This window comes from Triticum aestivum, chromosome 4B (genome assembly GCF_018294505.1).
Source record: "Triticum aestivum cultivar Chinese Spring chromosome 4B, IWGSC CS RefSeq v2.1, whole genome shotgun sequence".
NCBI classification, from domain to species: domain Eukaryota; kingdom Viridiplantae; phylum Streptophyta; class Magnoliopsida; order Poales; family Poaceae; genus Triticum; species Triticum aestivum.
Genome location: NC_057804.1, coordinates 90,374,371 through 90,391,399, shown reverse-complemented (window position 1 = coordinate 90,391,399; position 17,029 = coordinate 90,374,371). Strand labels below are relative to the sequence as shown.

At 43.9% G+C, this 17,029-nt stretch overlaps 1 protein-coding gene across 1 annotated transcript; it reads right to left on the bottom strand.

The window, feature by feature from the left end:
• Window positions 1-4,378: 4,378 nt before the first annotated feature.
• LOC123091204 (la-related protein 6B) lies at window positions 4,379-16,216 on the bottom strand. The gene is made up of 10 exons (XM_044512637.1): window positions 15,502-16,216; window positions 15,107-15,188; window positions 14,199-14,293; window positions 13,942-14,013; window positions 13,755-13,834; window positions 13,558-13,654; window positions 12,454-12,501; window positions 12,303-12,371; window positions 6,297-6,434; window positions 4,379-5,070 (listed from the first exon to the last, which is right to left on the bottom strand). The coding sequence occupies exons 1-10, from the start codon at window positions 15,892-15,894 to the stop codon at window positions 4,696-4,698; spliced, it is 1,449 nt and encodes a 482-aa protein (XP_044368572.1). The 5' UTR covers window positions 15,895-16,216; the 3' UTR covers window positions 4,379-4,695.
• Window positions 16,217-17,029: the final 813 nt, after the last annotated feature.

Sequence of the window (17,029 nt, the reverse complement as noted above, 5' to 3'; positions counted from 1 at the left end):
TGACTATTTTTTGATTATTTGTAGTAGTAAATTATTGTTGTACTATGTTTATTCTCACACTAATACTGTACTATACTCCAAGAGATGGCATGATTTATCTACGAGTATTTAATATTATATACTTCCTCCATAAAGAAATGAAATGTATGATCCAAAATATCACTAATATATAGTGATCTTAAAAAAAATCTCATACGGAGTATTTCTTTACAGATGTGTACTTATGTATATTATATTGCTTTCAAAAAATATCAGCATCTACTATACTAAAGTTAATACAACATGAATATGAACATTAAATTTGATGCATCTAATGATATTGATTCTGTATTGAGAATGTTGATGTTTTTGTCTATAAAATTGTCAACCTTTATGAAGTTTGACTTCAGACAAATCTCATATGCGGAGTAAAAGGGCCAAAGAGAGTATCTAACTTCACACTAGAAGAACGCCCATGCGTTGCAACGGGGCCACATTAACTTTAAGAGTTCAATATTACGACATTGACGACCTTTTTTACCATCAAATCCTCACGCACACACACACTCTCCCTCCCTCTTCCCCACTCTCTATCCCCCTCTCCCTCTCTCTCTAACACACACACATATCCATCTTATTGGGTACGGGACCATAATCCATCTATTTCACACATACACGCTAGTGCATAACAATATGAATTATGTGTATTATATTTGCCACCAGAACTGAGGGAATTAATTTCATGTAAATCGACCAGCCACAGCTCCAAGAATACGCGAACGAGGTGGCTCGGGTCGACGTCGGCGCCGTCCAGCGCGGGCCTCGGGCCCGCTTCCAAGTGCACGTGCAATGCACATCTTCACAAATATTATAACCAGATGTGAGAAATCACATGCATAGAAAAGACATTCTGATAGCAATCCAAATACCATACTCAATTGAATACCTAACCTGGACAATACTCTTATTTCTATACGCCAGAAAAAATGGAATAGCAAATCTAAGTATGCCTACATACGCTCAGATTATATATAAGAATCTTGGGTGAACAATTGCAACAAAGCACTAAGCAGCGATAAATTTAAATAAAAATCCATTAACTATGCAGGCAGCAGGCTTGTTACAACATAGAGAGATAGGAAAATGTCACCTCCAGTAATGTAGCGCAAAGGAGTGGAACGAAGCATGAATGAGCGGTTGTCTGTTCTTCTCCATGTACATGGATCAGCAGTAGAGGCCAAGTATATAAGTACTTGACCGAACTCCACTCTTTGTGTACGGAGAGCCATGTCACCTTCTCGCCGCTGCAGCATGGGAGGACGGCTGGTTCACGTGCCCCTCCAGCTGGGGGATCCATGGTGGCTGACCGTCGAGCTCGAGGCAGAGAAGTTGAGGGCAGTAGTGGCGAGATCCATGCCGGCCAACCGGGCGAACATGAGGTCGTCGGGGAGGGACACATCGGCAAGATCCGGTCACCACGCGATCTGAAGAGCAACAGGCTGTAGGCCGACGACGTGCTCCATCCCCTGCGATGGGGTGACCATGGCGGTGGCCACAGCTCCTCCTGCTCGCCTCGATCTCGGCGACACACCCTGAGTGTAGGAGGCAGCAACGACCTCGACGAAATCATGGCCTCCATCCCGGAACGCAATCATGTCGCTCTAAATAAATGGATTCAATCATGTGACTCTAATTACTTCGGATTGTTATGTGCACACTAAGCGGGGTGCAGTTAGGAAAGAGAATGTTTTCTAATTAAAGTGATTGAGTGATTTAAGGTAAGGTTAATTAATTTAGATTTGATTTTTAGTGATTGTTAGTAAAGTATGATGCGTCTTTAAAATCTTTTATTTGTTTCCTTAAAATTTATTATTTGTTTCCTAAAGAAATTTGCAATAATGAAAGGTATCGGTTGATTTGGATAAGTTAGTAAATTTAGATCCGTGATTGCGTGCATGTTTGGAAAGTGCTGATTTGCAAGGAAAGAGCTGAGGGGTAAATAAACCGGTGAATAAGAAACCAGCATCGAAAAAAATCTACGACGGTTAACCTACGAAAAAAAACCGGACGAAAGCGGTGGGACGAAAAAAAACCTGGAAGCGAGACTACCAACTGCTCCATTAGGAGTAGAGATACCGCTCCGATGATGTACTCCATTCACCGCATCACCAACAATTTGGAAATAACTTTAATTATGATTAATCTTGCAAATAACATTAATTGTATTAATTACATTTAATTTCATAATGGCGAGATATCAACTCACACAAGTACCATGAAGCAACTCATTTTTTGGCGAGAAAAATTCCAATATATTCATCATGTCATGGCAGTAAATAATAAAAATTACATTCACATCCTTAGACCACCTACCGTATATTGACTTTCGCAATCATACAACTAAGTAAATTTAATCTGACAACTAAGTAACTAATAACCCGATGAGTAACAAAAATCTAAGTACCAACAAAAACAAAAGTTGTAGAAACATACCGACGTGGAATCTAGTCTAAAAGATGTTTCCATGAGAAAGTTAAAGGTGAAAGAGGCGCTTTAGGAGATAAAACCTTTTAAATTCAAATTTAAGATCTTTGTTGATATCAAGGCGCAAAAAGAAGAAGAAAAAATCTTTGTTGATATCATGTTTATGTGCATCGTTGCATGCAAGATAGAAGAGGAAGTTGCTCATGGAAAGGTAACAATGTGCCACTTCTAATCCCATCGAAAGTAAAATGGTAATATTACCAGGGGAACAGTCGCCAGGAACACCCCTCAGCGACCCCTCTAGCTGCCACACGCTCATGATCTGATGGTGACAGTTTTAAATGAAAAATGCACTAAAATAAACAAAATGCCATGCTTTTAGCAAAACTACCATCCCGAGAAACACTAAAACTGCCATCTAGGCGGTTCGCAAATGCCATCCCTAGCTGGTGAACGGTTGCCAGCTAAGGGATCCAAGTAAAACTGGGTTGTCTTGTTCTGATTACAACGAGGTAACGCACGACGCTGCTCGATGCCACAATAGCTACTTGTAATTCGCCTGAAAATAGTTTTTGGGTTAGTCGATTTTAGAAGGAAGGAAGATGCCGATGGGGAGAAGGACGAAGCCGTCATCGGCTTGCCGGAGAAGCCCTTTGGTCTATCTTAGGGTGGCAGACGACCTCACTATCTATTTAAGGTGGCAAGCGACCCATTATCTATCTAGGGGTGTTGGCGGTATGGTGCATGTTCGTCGAAAGAAATGGTTTATGGGTGGGTTAGAGGGATGGTCCGGGGCGGCTGCGGAGGGGTGGACTAATGAGCAACTCGGCTCGTTAAGCTCGTACTCATTAAGCTCGTGCTCGTTAAGACTCGACTCGTTAAGCTCGTTAAGATTAACGAGCAGAAAACCCTGCTCGGCTCGGCTCGTTTGAAGCTCGTTAAGCTCGTGAGCGCTCGCGAGCACTCGTTAACAGATTATAATGTGTTACGATATAGATGATGAATGTGTAGGTGTGGTTTCCAAGACGAAATATGATGACTATAAAAAGAAATGCAGTAGTTTGTTGCCTCATATGTCGATTAGATTGAATATATGGGCTGAGGTGCTACAAAAGTTTGTCACGTAAGATGAAAAAATATGTGTTGTGTTGTTACTAACGAGCTTAACGAGCTACTCGTGAAACTCGTTAGCTCGCTCGTTAAGCTCGTTAAGATTAACAAGCTGAAATCAATGATTGGCTCTGTTCATTAAGAAGCGAGCTATGAGCTTAACGAGCCAAACTATCGAGCGCTCATTAAGCTCGCGAGTTACGAGCTTTTGGTCCAGCCCTACGGCGGCACGGCCATGGGCGGCGGTTGGGGCGAGGGCGAGGCTCACAGCGAATCGACTAGCCCAAACTGGATTTTCAGTCACTCTATGCTAGCTCGTCGCGTGCTAGTGAAGCCCTTAACGTAAAGTTCCAAATGAATTGTACAATTATTTGTTAGAATTGTGATCAAGGAAATATTTTCTATCTCTTCTCTTTGCTACACTCTTCTGAATCAATCTGATGAATAGTGTCCCCGAAGAAAAATCGTGTGTTTCTCATACCTTTTTCTATTATATCGAATGAAAACTTTATGCAGGCTTGACGTTATCGCCATCATGAACTTGACACATACTTCCTTCGTTCGGAGTTACTCGTCCAAAAATGAATGTATCTAGATGTATTTTAATTGTAGATACATCCATTTTTGTGACAAGTAATTCCAAACGGAGGGAGTACAGAACAAGAAACTTGCCAATCTTCAACAGGACATGTATAAACCAGGCGTCATTTTATAATTTCCCACTTGCAAAAATATTTGCGAACCACCATGAGTCTCACTCAGCTGAGCGACGGAGTATAAAAGCGCACTACATAAAACATCAGCATCTTTATCATGTTCCTTTTATTTTCTTTACCTTTCTGTGCCCAAAAGAGCTTTTACTGCTACAATCTTACAGTCAAAGAGGCAAAAAGGAGCAAAAAAATAGGAGTTACAATATGGTGGCCATAATCACTCCGAAACCACTGCGCTACCGGTTTTAAAGTACACACAGCACGCGCAAAACCATGTTATGGTCTGTAAATCAGAAAGCACATTCAAAAGACAAGACTCCTAAAAGACAAGTCTCTCGCCATCTCTCTATCAACATGGCAATCAGCAGCACAAGCTGTGTCTCGTCTCTCCTGTGGCCACGAATCAAGTTCAAGGTTCACTAGTCGATATGCTGGGCGTCGATGTTTGCGGCATTCCTCTGCCCATTGAGAACCCACGGGTGCCGTCTGGCATACGCGGCCCTGGAAGCTGCTTGTTCGCTCCCGCGGGAGGCGATGACTGTGTCTGCTGCTGCTCGGCCTTCACTGGGTGGCTGGAAGGCGGGGTTCCGACAGGATGGGCGCCACTCCGGTTGTTGTTACCTTGATTGTTGCTGTTCTGATAGTGCTGCTGCTGCTGCGGATGGTTGTTATGGTGGTATTGGTTGTTGTTATGGTTGTTATGGTAGCCACGCCCTCTGCCTCTACCTCCACGCCCTCGGCCTCTGCCACGCCCGCGGCCTGTATCTCCAGTGCTCTCCTCGGACTGTACAAAATCAATTGCTTTCAGGTCTATGGGGAAAAGTCCCTTCAAACAAGCTTGGAGGTACATAAATAGACACAATCAATTGAATTTCAAAACATTCAGATGACAACTCAAAGTAAAACAGGTAACCTTGCAGCGATGTACTGTTGAAACTACAGGGCAAGTACCAAGTTCAAAAATATTCTTCTGGTATTAGCTGGTTGACAGCAAACACACAGACTGCTCTTCCAAATTGGGCCTATAATTGGACAAATGGTTGCAATGGTAGTTTTTAAATTCTTTCTATGGTGTGTTCAATAATGTTGGCAAAGGTGCACTCTGGTCAGGCTGGGGATTAATTAGCTTATAAAGTAAGAGAATGGTAGGAAAGAAAAAGTTTGACTCAAGAGAGGGGGGGGGGGGATCCCTCCTTTAAGGGCTAGTTTGGTAGCCCGTGATCCCGAGGGGATCCCCGTCAAATACCAGGGCACAGAGCCCACGAGGCAAACTCGGCCCGTGGAAAACTACGACTACGTTTGGTCGCTCGCTCGCCAGGGAAATGTTGCCCCGATCCCCTTCCTTTCCCTGGGTGAGAGATCCACGCCTAGATAGGTCGGGGAGAAAAGTCACAACTCACGCGGGTGCATCTATAGATCTCCTCCAGCGACTACCTGAGCGCTATGCCTAGCATCTTTTCTGGACGTGATCTTCTTCCCACTACCCTGTCTTCCAAACTGCCATGGTGATCTCCCCGTGGTAGGAGGAGGGGATCCCCGATGGCCATGGCAATCCCCTGGCGGAGGATTAGAGTCCTGGGATGCTTTCCCCTTGCAACCAAATTAGGCCTAACTGTCCGTTAGTTAGATAGAGATGAGACCTCTCTGCAGAAAACACCCCAGCGGAATACGCTCTGAGGCGGACTCAAACGTAGGTGGGGGAGACCACCACTGTGGGCTCAAGCCACTGAGCGGTAATATAAGAGCATTTTTGACACTAGTTAGTGTAAAAGATGTTCTTATATTATGGGACGGAGGGAGTAGAAACGAGGGAGCATATTATCAATGGTCTTAATGTCTTGTGAAGGAGAAAGAGCAGTTAAGTGTGGTGCTTACCCAATAATATGCTGAATAGAGACAGAAGATAATGAGGTGAATCAAGATAAAATATCATTAAATCTCATGCTCACCTTTACTAAACAAGACTGAAAAAAAATACTGCATGTTCCGAAACGCAGAAGGAATACTTACAACATGCTCTCCTATTGCATCTGACGGTTGAGATGTTTCTTCTGAATGTTTATCATTTGGTTGATCAGAAGTGGAAACATCCTCCTCACCATGTACATCAGTTTCATGCCCGCTCTTCTTACCTTTGCTTCCCTTAGCCTATAACACAAAACACATTATAATGTTTTAGGAAACAGTTTTTTTTATGCAACATGCAAACAAACACTATGCTTTAATTGTGCGCTTTACCACCGCCTTGCATTTTTCTGACCAAAGCGCAATTAAGCGCTGAGCATTTTGCCATCGCCTAGAGCCTAAGTGCACTTAAGGAGGGCACCCCGTTTTTAACTATGATATTAAGCTACTTCTACAATACACAAACAAATTTTAAAAGCACTGTATCATATTGTAAGCTGCTACTGATGTACTCCCTCCGTTCCGATTTAATCGTCGTGGTTTTAGTTCAAATTTGAACTAAAACCACGACGAGTAAATCGGAACGGAGGGAGTAATCTTCAAATGATATATCACATTTATGATTCTTCCTAATAGGTCAGAAGTGAAATACACGGGTCACTGTTTGAAGTTTGAACATACTGTAGGGCGAAGATTCGATTAAACAGGGAGGCGGACTACTTATGTTAAAAGATGCCTTGCTAACAACAAAAGGTTCATGATTTTTTTTTAGAACAAGGTTCATGATTTTGATCCCAATGCATGTCAAATATCCATTTTTGTAAGTTACAGTTTCTAAAAGGCAAATGTTTTTTGTATTCATATTAAGTTATTAACAAGCTAAACTTATACTCCCTCCGTTTGTTTTTATAAGACGTTTCAGACAGCTTGCGTTGTACTGTTTTGAACAGTGTCTGAATGTCTAAAACGTCTTATAAAAATGAACAGGGGTAGTACATGTTAGAACACATCAATCTTGTAGAGTATATTAGTCGTAATTTCCTTGGAGGTGCATCCAACATAGATGGAGAAATTTTGTGGTGATACCTCATATGGACACAAATTATACCAAGTATTCAAGTAACGACAATCTTCAAAAGGCATGCTGAGCCAAAAAGAGATTGGCGACGCTAGTATTAATTCTTGCGTAACGGGTTCAAGCCTAATGCATCCTCGATTTCACATCCATAACATCAGAGGAGACTCAAATGCAGGGTTTTTAACAGTAGAAAACCATAAAATGGTGCAGTTTGGCTTGAATACAGCCACAATTTAGTGCCAGCTGGTTTGAAACACAAACCATGCATGAACATCACCTAGTATACTTCCAATTTTGTTCCTTGACATAATTGATTATGCCAACTGGTGCTGGATGCCATTATGAAGTTAAGTAAATGCAACTAATGGTACTTTAATTATGGCAGACTTCATATTGATATGCCCGGAGGGTTCAAAATGGATAGTGTTGAGCCACTACAGTATTTCCCTCCAAGGGAATTGCAACATTCTTTTCTCAGAGCAAATCTGGAATGCATATTTCTAATAGGGGGGCAAGTGGTATTCCCATATACTTTACATATTTTACTGCCGATTAACATCCAACCAAACAAGATGTTATTTTTGAGCGAACTAGGGCATGATTAAATCAGTCTATAAGGACATGTCTCAAACAAAAGATGCTCGAATAAAGAATTTTGTGTAGTGTAGAAAGTCACCGAAAAATTCCGCCTATGTTGTCTCAACATAGCCGGTCCCAAGCCCGGGTAAAGGAGGAGGGTTGTGATAGGCTTGGCGAGCCAACGTAAAAACTCAGCCACTCTTATGGAGATGAAACCCAAAAGTTTTCGTTGGGGCGTAACCCTCTCAGCGACGCGCCACATCGGAACCCGGGTGTGGTGGAAAATGGGCAAGGGCCGGGCCGTCACCCCCCAAGTGGCGCGCCGTATCTTGATCCGGATACGGTGGCAAGTGAGCAAGGATCGGGTCGTCGCATCCTTAGTGGCGCGCTACATCGGCGCCCGGATGTAGTGGAAAATGAGCAAGGGTCTTCGCATTTGACTCGACGAGTGCGAAGGGTAAGGAAGCTAGCCGAGCCTAGGAGGATTCGCTTAGGTAGCTGGAACGTAGGGTCTCTGACAGGGAAGCTTCGGGAGCTAGTTGATGCAGCAGTGAGGAGAGGTGTTGATATCCTTTGCGTCCAAGAAACCAAATGGAGAGGACAGAAGGCGAAGGAGGTGGAGGATACCGGCTTCAAGCTGTGGTACACGGGGACGGCTGCAAACAGAAATGGCGTAGGCATCTTGATCAACAAGAGCCTCAAGTATGGAGTGGTAGACGTCAGGAGACGTGGGGACCGGATTATCCTGGTCAAGCTGGTAGCTGAGGACTTGGTTCTCAATGTTATCAGCGCATATGCCCCGCAAGTAGGCCACAATGAGAACACCAAGAGGGAGTTCTGGGAAGGCTTGGAAGACATGGTTAGGAGTGTACCGATTGGTGAGAAGCTCTTCATAGGAGGAGACCTCAATGGCCACGTGGGTACATCTAACACAGGTTTTGAAGGGGCGCATGGGGGCTTTGGCTATGGCATCAAGAATCAAGAAGGAGAAGATGTCTTAAGCTTTGCTCTAGCCTACAACATGATTGTAGCTAACACCCTCTTTAGAAAGAGAGAATCACATCTGGTGACTTTTAGTAGTGGCCAACACTCTAGCCAGATTGATTTCATCCTCTCGAGAAGAGAAGATAGGCGTGCGTGCCTAGACTGTAAGGTGATACCTGGGGAGAGTGTTGTACCCCAGCATAAGCTGGTGGTTGCTGACTTCCGCTTTCGGATTCGTGTCCAGCGGGATAAGCGTGCCAAGGTCGCTAGAACGAAGTGGTGGAAGCTCAAGGGGGAGGTAGCTCAGGTGTTCAAGGAGAGGGTATTTAAGGAGGGCCCTTGGGAGGAAGGAGGGGATGCGGACAATGTGTGGATGAAGATGGCGACTTGCATTCGTAAGGTGGCCTCGGAGGAGTTTGGAGTGTCCAGGGGAAGGAGAAGCGAAGATAAGGATACCTGGTGGTGGAATGATGATGTCCAGAAGGCGCTTAAAGAGAAGAAAGATTGCTTCAGACGCCTATACCTGGATAGGAGTGCAGACAACATAGAGAAGTACAAGATGACGAAGAAGGCCGCAAAGCGAGCTGTTGGTGAAGCAAGGGGTCGGGCATATGAGGACCTCTACCAACTGTTAGGCACGAAGGAAGGTGAAAGGGACATCTATAAGATGGCTAAGATCCGGGAGAGGAAGACGAGGGATATTGGCCAAGTCAAATGCATCAAGGACGGAGCAGGCCAACTCTTGGTGAAGGACGAAGAGATTAAGCATAGATGGCGGGAGTACTTCGACAAGCTGTTCAATGGGGAGAATGAGAGTTCTACCATTGAACTGAATGACTCCTTTGATGAGACCAGCATGCGTTTTGTGCGGCGCATCCAGGAGTCTGAGGTGAAGGAGGCTTTAAAAAGGATGAAAGGAGGCAAGGCGATGGGCCCTGATTGTATCCCCATTGAGGTGTGGAAAGGTCTCGGGGACATAGCGATAGTATGGCTAACCAAGCTTTTCAACCTCATTTTTCGGGCAAACAAGATGCCAGAAGAATGGAGACGGAGTATATTAGTACCAATCTTCAAGAACAAGGGAGATGTTCAGAGTTGTACTAATTACCGTGGAATTAAGCTGATGAGCCATACAATGAAGCTATGGGAGAGAGTCATTGAGCACCGCTTAAGAAGAATGACAAGCGTGACCAAAAATCAGTTTGGTTTCATGCCTGGGAGGTCGACCATGGAAGCCATTTTCTTGGTACGACAACTTATGGAGAGATATAGGGAGCATAAGAAGGACTTGCATATGGTGTTCATTGACTTGGAGAAGGCCTATGATAAGATACCGCGGAATGTCATGTGGTGGGCCTTGGAGAAACACAAAGTCCCAGCAAAGTACATTACCCTCATCAAGGACATGTACAATAATGTTGTGACAAGTGTTCGAACAAGTGATGTCGACACTGATGACTTCCCGATTAAGATAGGACTGCATCAGGGGTCAGCTTTGAGCCCTTATCTTTTTGCATTGGTGATGGATGAGGTCACAAGGGGTATACAAGGAGATATCCCATGGTGTATGCTCTTTGCGGATGATGTGGTGCTAGTTGACGATAGTCGGACGGGGGTAAATAGGAAGTTAGAGTTATGGAGACAAACCTTGGAATCGAAAGGGTTTAGGCTTAGTAGAACTAAAACCGAGTACATGATGTGCGGTTTCAGTACTACTAGCTGTGAGGAGGAGGAGGTTAGCCTTGATGGCCAGGTGGTACCTCGGAAGGACACCTTTCGGAATTTGGGGTCAATGTTGCAGGAGGATGGGGGTATTGATGAAGATGTGAACCATCGAATCAAAGCCGGATGGATGAAGTGGCGCCAAGCTTCTGGCATTCTCTGTGACAAGAGAGTGCCACAAAAGCTAAAAGGCAAGTTCTACAGGACGGCGGTTCGACCCGCAATGTTGTATGGCGCGGAGTGTTGGCCGACTAAAAGGCGACATGTTCAACAGTTAGGTGTGGCGGAGATGCATATGTTGAGATGGATGTGTGGCCACACGAGGAAGGATCGAGTCCGGAATGATGATATACGAGATAGAGTTGGGGTAGCACCAATTGAGGAGAAGCTTGTCCAACATCGTTTGAGATGGTTTGGGCATATTCAGCGCAGGCCTCTAGAAGCTCCAGTGCATAGCGGACGGCTAAAGCGTGCGGAGAATGTCAAGAGAGGGCGGGGTCGACCGATTTTGACATGGGAGGAGTCCGTTAAGAGAGACCTGAAGGATTGGAGTATCGACAAAGAGCTAGCTATGGACAGGGGTGCGTGGAAGCTTGCTATCCATGTGCCAGAGCCATGAGTTGGTTGCGAGATCTTATGGGTTTCACCTCTAGCCTACCCCAACTTGCTTGGGACTAAAGGCTTTGTTGTTGTTTGTTGTTGTAGAAAGTCACCGAAACAGGGTGGAGGGTTGTAACAATGAGCATGATTGAAAATTCCATCACTTGAACAGTTGAAACCATCTCCATGAGTCAACTATATATGATTACTACCTCCGTCCAGGTTTATTAGCCCCCTTGTATTTTGGGTTAAACTTTGACATTTGATTTAACTAACAAAAAAATATATTATGTACCACAAAAATAGTATCATCGGAAACCTCTTTCGAATATGAATCCACAATATAAGTTTTGTGACATACAACGTATATTTTGTTAGTCAAATCTACGGTCAAAATTAGGCACAAAATACGAAGGGGACCAATAAACCCGGACGGAGGTAGTATATGCCAAACATGCTTACTGCAGAAGCTTATGCCTACCATTATGGAGTCCAGGTGACGCAACATGAACTATAAGCTTGTCGTGATTGAGACAGATTGGTAGGCTTTGGAGTTGCTGAGGAGAACAAGTAAGAATCATAAGGCAACGATTCTCAAACAGATCCAACAGCTTGGCGCAGGTGGTGGTAGTGGGTAGTTATTTTGACATTGTTTTTGTGAGCCAGGGGGCGGGGAGGATGTGTTAGTTCAGCCCTTAACAAATTTGTTGCGCTGTTCACAACCAGACAGTGTCTAGCTGTCTAATGCTCTGAACTCTGTAACCCTCCCATTCGGTATGAATTATGATTGTAATTGCCAATCAATTAATATATTTTTTTTGGCTCCTAAATGAAGAAACGAGTATTTTTAAACACACTTTGACCTTGCATCCTAGTAAATGAACATACTTAAGGTGAGCTACAAGAACTAAGGAGAAAATATGCATTATTAATGCATCATTCCAAATGTAAACGGAGTCACATTTTGCAAAATGACAGAATTACGTGTATAAGAAATAAAGTTGTACAAATGCTTCATTCTTGTAGCCTCATCGCAACCTGATGACTTGAGATGTTATGGCAAGTACTTATCATCATGGGGTTTTGCTTAAGCAGTTTAGCACCAAAACTATCTCATGTCCAACTTATTAAACCCAATGGATGATTACCATGCAAGAATTCAACAACCGAACTCTAAGCCCGCTTCTCCAGTTCCTCTCATCATTAAGAACCACAATCTGTATTGGATGAAGTGATGTCATTGGTAATACGGGCAAGCAAGTAATTATGCTATTAAAGAGGTTATGTGAAGATAAATACCGCTTTTTCAGCATCCTCAATAGTCTCATACTCAACAAAAGCGTGCAGCTGCCATCAGGGCAAAACTATTAGCTTGACAATCATCAATCAGCAAAAGGTGCACTAACACACATCAAGGTAATGGTGAAAACAAAGACTATGATAATAACAGTTTAACTGCAAAAATGCAATCATTCATTTAAACCAAGCTGCATATCATAAAATTATTGGTCAATCTGTTTAGGCATCTGAAGCCATACTGCATAACAGAGAGAGGATGTGTGCGACCGTCTGGTGGGGAAGGCAATGTACATGTATTAAGGGCCAGTTCTTTTTGTGGCTTGTTTGGGCTTCTAGAATTAAGGGCCATACTAGTCAAGTCTTACTCTAAGACTTGACTAGTAGGCTTCTAAAAATATATTTTTGGTTGGGCTTCTAAAATAAGCTGGGTAGGGGGCAGCTTATTCTAGAAGCCAGCAAAAGAACTGGCCCTAACTCCTCTATCTTATTGTATCATTGGTAATGAGAAAATGGCACAACATTAAAACCTTTTATGGGGACGTGGTGGCCTATTATAAAGTACTTATCCAGCTGATCTTAAAATCTCAATTTTAATTGGATTATTGCAACCCTCCCCCCCCCCCCTCTCTCCGTTTAGATTTTATTTTCTTCTCATCCCTGATTTTTTCCACTGGTTTTCTCTAAAAACCACATCAACAGCCCCACCTCTTATTGGCTTACCAAATAAAATTATGTTTTCTTTGTGTAAGCCAGTAGATGCTTACCAATAAGAGTTCCCAAATAAAATCTTATATTTTTACACAATCGCATTGATATGGTACATAACTCACAGGCTAACCCACTAGAATAATTATGCCCCTGTTGCAACTCACAGGCAATTATCTAGTCTAATAATACCATGTAAATAATGCATCCACACATATCCACCCCTACTTCACATAAAATGAACATATGTTGTACTGAAGTTAGTCCATTCAGGCTGTCCAAGGATACAGGGTTCAGGGAAGATTCAATTGACCAAAAATAGTTACCCATGCAACCATCACAAAACAACTGCCATTAAGAATATGATATTTGAGTGTTATAAACAGGAATAATAATTACCTTGTTGGCGAAAAGCATATCTAGTTTAGCAGATCTATTAGTAACTGGACCACTGCCATTTGGGGTCTGAGGATAGCATGTTCTGATTGTCTTTACACTGCAACATGGAAACAAGAATCAGCAGAGAAACATGTATCAGTTTTCTCAAGACAGGAAGAGAATAGCTGCACTTTTTTCTGATCTACAATAATTATTACCTGCCAACAGATGAGAAAATCTTCATAAGGTTCTGGTAACAATGATCATCTGGAAGATTTTCTGCAACAACAATTCGGGCCTACAAGACACAGCAAGTCTTCCTTATTACGGTTCAGCTATTTTATCCATAAAAGGAAACTAAAGCATATGGTTGTTGCATGTAATGTATAAAGACCTCATAATTACCTGTAGTTCCTCTAAATCTGATTCTGTAAATGGCTGTACACGCTTTACTCTGTTTCCATCTTCAGTAACCACCTGCATGTATAACCAAACAATCATAAATGTAACTGCAGTCATAATAAATCAGTAGATTTGCTGCGATTGGTCATATTCTCATGACTTATGAGGTACCCTGTTGATAAATGAAATAATTTCAAAAATAATAAAAGTCCGTTCTGAGATCTTGCTACATTATACAACAGGATTATCATTGAACTTACAAGCTTTGATGAAGTTCGAAGAGCTGAAGCAAGCATGGAACTATTTTGCACCAGAGCCTTAATTTTCTTAAAGGAAGCAACAACTGACATCGGTACTGCATTGAGGGAGAATGTAAATCAGATACCAATTTATATTTGTTTGTCCAAGTATCAAAGGTGGTAATTTTTCTCTACAATAGACAGAACTTGATTTCCCGTTCTTTATCAAAATAAAGTAAACAAAAGTAGCATATGGAAGTCACACACTCACAGTTGAAAGATTTTCATATGAGAGAACTCGGTCAAATATAGGTACTTCATCCGATCCATATTACGTGTCGCTGCTTTAGTACAACTTTATAGCGACAAGTAATATGGATCGGAGGGAGTAACTATTTTCTGATCAGTATGGCAACCATTGTCCTGTTAATAACTGAGGTAGTAGAAGATAATAATACATGGTAAGATTAAAAAATATTTATCTTGATTTGTCAATTGGTATTGGACAAATCATAGTCCAATCCTTTGAACCAATTTTAGAATAGAATGAATCAATGCAATCCTAATTCCTAATTAGGTCAAAGACAGTCCAAGAGAAATTCTATCCAAAGTAACATAATATACTGCAAAAAGAAAAGCATGATCTATATTATGTTAAGTACGATGCTATCTTCATTTCAAAGAAAGAAACATGTATCTTCTAGGAAAGTAACGAAACAGTAACATGCATAATATATCCAGTTATTCATTTCTGGAAGCCTCTTTTGAGTTCTCACTGTCAGCTGAAAGCTTTAAAGTAGCAAGATCATAAACATGATTTTTTTTTCTATTCACCTTCCAGAAGCAATCATACAATCAACTTAATCAGTTTGATGAATTTGCATTACATGTCTCAAGGAAATAGCTTGAGATGCAAGCATTCAACTCACCATATCCTTCAGGATCCTTAGAAATAAACCTCATCAAATGTTCTGTAGTGGCCAGGTTTATATCACTGAAGTAATACTCCACCTGCAAGGTTTATAAATTTATGAAATGAAGAAGTAGAGAGAAAAAAACTATTCTCGTAATAACATAATAAATGAAAAACAACAGCATTCTCAGTAAAATACTATAACGATGTACAAAAGAGTTGAAACTTGACTGAATTACAGTTTCAAATAAAGACGCTACTAACAATATGGACCTATTTAATTGACATGATTGGCTCCATGAAACTTCGCATGTAATTATATGTTACAGCCCCTAGAACATTCACTGCTCCTGATCTAATTACACCTATTCGAAATCGAGCAACACAGCAACGAACAAGAGGAGCACCAACCTGCTTGGTGATCTTGTGCAGCACGTCGTCCGTGGTCAGCTCTCTCCCCTGCTGGTGCGCCTGGGCCGGCGGCGGCGGAGGCGGCACCGCTTGCTCGGGCCCCATCTCATGCTCGGGCACGGCAACGAAGCCCGGGCCACCAGCACCGACAGCGGCGTAAAACTCGAACGGCGGCCGGGGCGGGGGCGGGCCCGCGGCGAAGAACGACGCGGGCGGCGGCGGGGGCGGCGCGGCGAAGACGTGGATCACGGGCTGCACCGGCGGGGGCGGCGGCGCCGCGGCGACACGCGGCACGAACTCCGGCGCCTGCGCGTTGAGCCGGCTGGCGGAGCTGCTCCGCGAGAGGCCCCCCGGCAGCTCCTCCCCGGCCGCAGCCGGATCCTGCTGCGACATCGGGTGGGGCTAGGGTTTCGGCGCCAGTTAGCAGCAGCAGGAGCAGCCGACGCTGCCGTGGCAAAAGGGTAGTAGTGGGATTAGCAGCAGCAGCAGCACAGGGGTAGTAGTGCTAGGCGGGCGGCTGGTTAGGGTTCGGGCACGGCGGAGAAGGGGAGTTCTCGGAGGTCGCGGGCGCCGGCGAGGTCGGATATTTATGGGGCGCGACACGCGGAGGCTTCCACGGGGGATCGGCGCCGCGGCCACGCTCCGCCTCCGATCGGAGAGGGAGGTGATTGGCGCGGAGGACGGGTGGACCAGGCGTATGGTCTGGTGGGTGAGCCGACGCAGGTGGTGGCGTCCGTTTGGGTGTTGGTGTGTGGGCCGGGCGTAGGGAGGGGGGGGAGCGAGCAGGGCGTGGGGCCGGGGGGCGGGGGGGGGGGGGGGCAAGCGAGGATTGGATCGAAGCGGACCGCACCCGTTGGGTGTCGTGTCCGTATGATTCCTAGTGCGCGAGCAAATCGGGTGCGGCCTGTTTGCGGAGGCGCGTGTGCGGGCAGGAGTAGCCTACTCGTGGAAAACGGCTTTCTATTCGGCGTATGATTGACTGGGACTGCTACGCTAGGCAACAGCTGTGACCACGACACATGGCGGCAGTCCATCAGGCTACTCATAACAAGATTTTTTTTAAACATCACTACAAACACATACGCTCATATACACGTGCATACCCTCACCCTTCTGAACACACACATGCATACTCTACCCCTATGAGCACCTCTGAAACACTGAGCCGGCATATCATCTTGAGATTTATGAAGTCACCGTAGGCGCCTCGTCGTCGACGTGAACGTCTTCTCCCACTAAATGCGCATCATCGAAAATCCTGAAATAAATCCAGAAATAAATACGAGCACCAGGATTTGAACTCTGGTGACATGTCCCTTTAACCATCCAACCACAGGTTGGTTTGCATAACAGCACTATTTTGAATTGAAAAGTAGCATTAAGATATGGAAGCAAAAAATTAGTGGTGAAAAGTAGTACTCCCTCCATCTCATAATATTAGTGTTTATATTATGGGACGGAGGGAGTAGCTCGGGATAGGAAAATGAGAAGTTACTATTTCATGTGAAATTTTCTCATTGACTATGTC

What these genes read in the sequence shown, in the direction of transcription:
- LOC123091204 (XM_044512637.1), bottom strand. Translation starts at nt 15,894, where the DNA reads ATGTCGCAGCAGGATCCGGCTGCGGCCGGGGAGGAGCTGCCGGGGGGC. An exon ending in ATTTTCTCATCTGTTGGCAG is followed by an intron (nt 13,655 to 13,754) that starts GTAATAATTATT and finishes TCCATGTTGCAG; the next exon opens with TGTAAAGACAATCAGAACAT. An exon ending in GGTTGTTGAATTCTTGCATG is followed by an intron (nt 6,435 to 12,302) that starts GTAATCATCCAT and finishes TTTGTGTTATAG; the next exon opens with GCTAAGGGAAGCAAAGGTAA.